The following is a 5,965-nucleotide window of genomic DNA, read 5'->3' as shown; positions in this document are numbered from 1 at the left end:
TACTTGTTCATGGAATCAAATAACTTCATAACTAAAAGTATATCTTGAAGAAATATTAGTATCATCCATTTGTTTTGTAAACATCAAAAGATAGGGATCAAGATCAACAAAGACAATGTCAAACTTGAAAAGGATCATTTGCCACTTGGCCATACGTCCCGTGGGCATCGACTTTTTCAACAGGTATTTTAGGGGATCAGAACTAGAAATCCGGTATGTAGTATAACCGAATAAATAATGTCTTAATTTCTGAGTTGCCCATGCTAAAGTACAACAACTTCTTTCAAGGAAAGAATAGTTGGTCTCATATGTTGTAAATTTCTTACTCAGGTAATAGATGGCTTGTTCCTTTCTCCCAGACTTGTCATGCTATCCCGAACGTATCCAAAAGTCTCATCAAGAACAGACAAATACATAATCAAAGGTCTTCCTGGCTGATGTGACACTAAGACCGAAGGATTTAACAAGTAATTCTTGATCTTATCAAAAGCTTGCTGACAGTTTTCATTCCAATCCATCGGCGTATTCCTTTTCAACAGTTTGAACAAAGACTCACAAGTAGAGGTTAATTGTGCAATGAATCGGCCAATGAGATTGATTTTTCCAAGAAAACTCTTCACATCTTTTTGAGTTTTTGGAATGGGCATATCTCGAATTGCTCTTATTTTTGCAGGATCTATCTCTATACCCTTTTTGCCGATAATAAAACCCAATAATTTGCCAGATGGGGCTCCAAAAGCACATTTCATAGGGTTCAACTTCAAATTATACCTTCTCAACCTTTCAAACAATTTCTTTAAATCAATCAAATGGTCCTCAAGTTTCTTTGATTTAATTATGATATCATCCATATAAACCTTCATCTTTTGTGGATCATGTCATGGAACAGGGTAGTCATGGTCCTCTGATAAGTAGCTCCATCATTCTTCAACCCAAAAGGCATCACTCGATAACAAAAGGTTCCCCATGGGGATATAAAAGAAGTTATTTCTCTGTCTTCTTCTGCCATTAAGATTTGATGATACCCAATAAAACAATCACCAAAAGATTCAATTTCGTGTCCAGCAATATTGTCCAAAAGAATATAAATATTTGGCAAAGAAAAATCATCTTTCGAACTGGCCTTATTCAGATCTCTATAATCAACACATACTCGCACCTCCCCAGATTTCTTAAGCACTGGCACAGGATTCGAGAGCTAGATAGGATAATGAGACACCACGATTATCTTGATATTGAGCTATTTCATAATTTGTTCCTTTATCTTGAGGCTCATTTCTAGTTTAAATTTTCGTGGCTTCTGCTTTACAGGTAAAAAATTTGGATCAGTTGGCAATTTGTGAACCAATATATCCGTAGAGATCCCTGCCATATCATCATATGACTATGCAAACACATCTTGAAATAGCGTTAAGAATTTAATCATTTCCTCCTTCTGTTTCTTATTCAAATGAATGCTGATTTTAACTTCTTTAACCTCCGTCTTAGTGCCAATATTGATTATTTTTGTTTCTTCTAAGTTGGGTTTGGGTTTCTCTTCATACTGTTTTAAATCCCTTGAAATGGACTCAAATTCTTCCTCAGTATCGCTCTCGTTTTGAATTTCAAATTGCATGATTTCAAGTTCATGGGAGATATCGAGATTACAGCCATCGAATTTCAAAATGGTAACATCCAAAGGGTCAGAAAATTTTATTTGTGGCCATCTGAAAATAAAATAGAACATACGTAATAAATAAATAGAAAATACAGGAGAAGTCTTCCCTTTCATTAAATTCAAAATACATCGAGAATTCACAAAAAGACAAATATACAGACATGATTGCTATTTAAAAATATATCTAACCCAAACCTTTATTTCTGTTTCAGCAATTTCCTTGAACAAAATAAGCTATATTAACTGAAACGAGAATTAAGGTTCAAAAAATGAAAGCAATTTCTTTTAACAAAAGATCCAAACTACCGTCCTATCTGGATATGATTAAGACAAAAGACAATCCCCTTAAATTTACCAAAATTCTTTTCGAGTGGGAAGATAATCGGCAGTCCAATTTTGGATAGCTCCTTGGGTAATTGACAAAAATTTTAAATTCTCTTATGGCTCCTCTCCGCAAATAGGCCCGACAAATAATTGAGAGAAGTCCACTTCAATCTCCTTCACAAGATTCTTTGTTTTTGGCATGATCACCTTTGATGGACGAGGAAAAGTGTGATATAGCGGTGGGACATTTAAGACAGTTTACTTACCCTTCTTTTCAGCTTGTTTTCGAGCTTACATTTCTCTTCTATCCTTGACAGTTGAATGAAATCCCAGTCCAAATGTATCTTTTTGCATCGGGATCTCTATTGGCTCCAAACTTCCTTGCAATTCCCGCCCAAGACCTTTTTCTATTTCATATCTGCCTCGGATCATCTCCCTAGCTATCATAATACTGGCCTCTGGCAAATCTCATTTAGTCAATAACTTATCTCTGGATACCCATCCCACAGAGACGATATCAGCAACATATGAGATGGATTTGGAATCTTTTTTCTGTCTTCACCTTTGAATTTTGCATCAACGATCGTGGTACAGTCATCCTCAACGAACACAGTAATGAGCCGATCATTCATAATAAACCTCAACATTGATGCAGAGAAGATGACACTGAATTGGAAGCATGTATCCAAGGTCTTCCAAGCAAAATATTGTAAATATTGGATAAATCCATTACTTGGCAAGTAATTTATAATTTAGCAGGGCTTATCTCCAATACCAGATCTGTTTCACCCATAGATTCCCTCCTTGAACCATCAAACCCTCTAACTACAATTGCAGACGGGCGGAGTTTAACGTCAAGAAATCCAAATTTAGTGAGAGTGTTCCATGGACAGATATTCAGCATTGACCCATTATCCATCAAGACTCTCGACAACAGCTTTCCATTGCAGTGGACTGATATATACAAGGCTCTGTTATGCCCGATCCCTTTTGCAGTCAGATCGTCATCGGAGAAGGCGATATGATTAGCAGCAAGTATATTCCCCACAATGTTAGAAAATTTATCCACCGGAATATCTTCAGGGACTCGAGTCTTGTTCAGGATTTTGAGCAATGCCTCTCTGTGTAGCTCGGAGGTCAAGAGAAAATTCAGAAAAAAAATCTGAGTAGGCATCCTATCCAACTGTTCTACTATTTTGTACTCACTTCTCTTCAACATCTTTAAAAAATCCACAGCTTCATTTTCAGACACAAGAGGCTTGGGCGTCGGAGATTTAACCTTGGCTCTGGACTGAACATCAATTCCGGAGTTTTTCACAATTCTCCCAGACATGGTAATAGTAGATACCTCTTACTTTAAACATTTTTTATCTCCAATCAACAGAATAGACTCCTTGTAGTTCTATGGCACCTCTTGCAAGTTATTGATAGGCATTTGTTTCGAAAATTCAAGAATGACAGGCTCTGATATATCCTATTCAAAAGATGGTAGATCCAAAATAATAAAAGGAGTTTTAGAATTGTCAATCTCGGAAGGCCTTCCTTCTACTATAAATGAATCCTCTTTTTCAAATACAAAAGATTTCAATTGTTCCTCAACATTATCCTTAATCATGGACTCTTCAGCAGACAGCAGTTTCCTTATTCTCGTGTGGTCAGTCTCCATTACGTCAAACACCTCAGTTTCATCTACAATGTACTAAGTGGGATCGATAAAATCTTCATCAGTGATGATAACTCCCACAGTGCTCCCATGCTCAGGTAAAGGATTCTTACTGACATTCGATCCTTGTTCTCCCCTTCTTCTAAGAAGGATGTCTTCAGAATCAATCATATCCTGAATTTTATGTTTTAGAGCCGAACAATTGCCAGTGGTATGACCTGGACTTTCAGAATGATAAGCACAAATTACTTGCGCATCATAACCTGGAGGAAGACCTTTGGGAGGAACGGTGCCAATTTTTTCAACTGCTTTTAACTACTCATACAATTGATCAATAGGTCGGCCCAAGTTGGTGAAGGTTCGAAATTGCTTCTGAGTTTGAATTTCGCTGGTTTGAAAAGGATTTTGAGAAAGGTTATTATTTTGCAGGGTTGGTTTGGGATGATAAATGGGACGGGAGTGATTTTGAAAGATAGGTTGTGGGGTTGGAGGTAACGGTGAGGTATTCAAGTGATTTGGTTGGGAATGATGAAATTAGATAGTAGTGTGGTAGACTGGCTATGGGTTGGTGTAATACGGGTAAGGAACAGAATAGGTGGGATGGTTTTGGATTTTGGGTCTGAAAGACAGGCATTGATCCCATATAAAAACAGTTTCTCCTTCTTTTTTCTTAAATGGAGGCTTTTTTCCATTGTTGTTTTGATTTTGTAGAGCATCCAATTGCAATATTAATGCCGATACATTAACAATCTTCCCTACTTTGACAAACTCATCGTATTCCTCCAAATTTTTTATAATAGCAGCAAACGAAATTCCAGTCAAGCGAAAGATCTCTTCAAAGTAGGGTGGATCATGAGACATGATGAAAGTACGAAAAATCTCATCCTCAGTCATAGGAGGCTCCACTTTGGCAGCTAACTTTCTCCACCGCTTTGCGTAGATCTTGTGATCTTCCGATGGTTTTTTTTTCGTACCCTCTAGTGTTGTTCGTGTTGGTGCCAACTCACAGTTAAATTCATATTGCTTCACAAAAGCTATTGACAGATCCAACCAGGTTTTGATCTCTCCAGACTTCAAATTTGAATACCAATCTAGAATATTTCCCTCTAAACTTTCTAGAAATAGACGCATAGGCAAATTTTCATCATCCACAGGCTTACCTAATTTGTTGGCAAACATCTTGAGATGCGTCTTAGGATTTCGAGTTCCATCATACTTGGTGAATTTAGGGGTTTTGAATCCCAACGGTAACTGAATATTTGAAAAAAGACACAATTCATCGTAGTCCAATCCAGCATGCCTGCTCAATCCTTGATTTTTTTTCATAAAATCATTGAATCGATCCAACCTTCTCAATAGGTCTTTGTCAATAGGTATGGGTTGTTCTTCTATCGCTGCCTTCCCTTGAGATATCGTATCCAGTACAAAAGGCTTTGTAATGTGGTGGTGGGGTCCCTGAGGGTTAGAGGGAACGTTCAGATTGGTTTGTGGATGGATTTGAGGGATTTGACTATTGGTTGGGTTTATCAATATATAATTCAGATGCATATATGAAAGGTCTGAGTTTAGTCGGATAAATGTATTTTCAAGAGGATTAGCGAAAAGAGGAAAGAAAGTTGTTTGGGTATTAGATGTGTGGGGTGGTTGATAGTCTTGTGCAGGTAGGTGATTATCAATAGGTTCTTAGTTGTTCGAGACGCCACCACCACTGATGCTTGCAACCAACTGATCAATTACACGCCTCTGTGCGGCCATTTCAGCACTTAACTCATTGAACTTGCCAAGTACCTCACTTAACTGAGCTCACAATGCTGTGAAATCCGGTGACGTAACTATAGCAGATCTTTTCAAAATTTCTGGCACTGAACTCATGTTTATAGACTGTCTCAAGACTCTACTTTGAGACCTGATTATGATGGGGCTCCTTCGTGAAATTATGTTTAAAATACTTGAGAGATTAAAGGAGAAACTGGTTTAGAAATTTTTTCTCGACTAGACTGCTGAACTTTTATTTCGAAAGAAAGAAGAAAAGAAGAAAAAAAAAAGAGTTAGAAAATATTTAAATAATTCGGATGCATGTCCTATGAGGTGCCTTTTTCTGCCAAGGGTAGACCTAATATGATGCAACACCTTCGAAGTGAAGCCTGTTCACCAAACTTGTTTTTCGAAAATAACTTTGCAAAAGATAAGGATCATTTCATTGATGAACTTCAAAATCTCACACATCATCTACATCATTTATCGAAGTTGATTTCGTACAAGATCATTAAACTTTTTCTATCTATCTATCACAGCGTCTTTTGACTCTCTGGAATAGGGAT

General features: G+C 37.2%; 1 protein-coding gene across 1 annotated transcript; it reads right to left on the bottom strand.

The window, feature by feature from the left end:
- Positions 1–3,680: 3,680 nt before the first annotated feature.
- On the bottom strand, positions 3,681–4,823 carry LOC140005618 (uncharacterized). Its single transcript, XM_072046630.1, has 2 exons — positions 4,296–4,823; positions 3,681–3,959 (listed from the first exon to the last, which is right to left on the bottom strand). The coding sequence occupies exons 1-2, from the start codon at positions 4,821–4,823 to the stop codon at positions 3,681–3,683; spliced, it is 807 nt and encodes a 268-aa protein (XP_071902731.1).
- Between the last annotated feature and the right edge of the window lie 1,142 nt (positions 4,824–5,965).

Source organism: Coffea arabica, chromosome 4e, assembly GCF_036785885.1.
Source record: "Coffea arabica cultivar ET-39 chromosome 4e, Coffea Arabica ET-39 HiFi, whole genome shotgun sequence".
NCBI lineage: Eukaryota > Viridiplantae > Streptophyta > Magnoliopsida > Gentianales > Rubiaceae > Coffea > Coffea arabica.
Note: the sequence above shows the minus strand (reverse complement) of the source record. Positions and strands in the feature narration are given on the sequence as shown.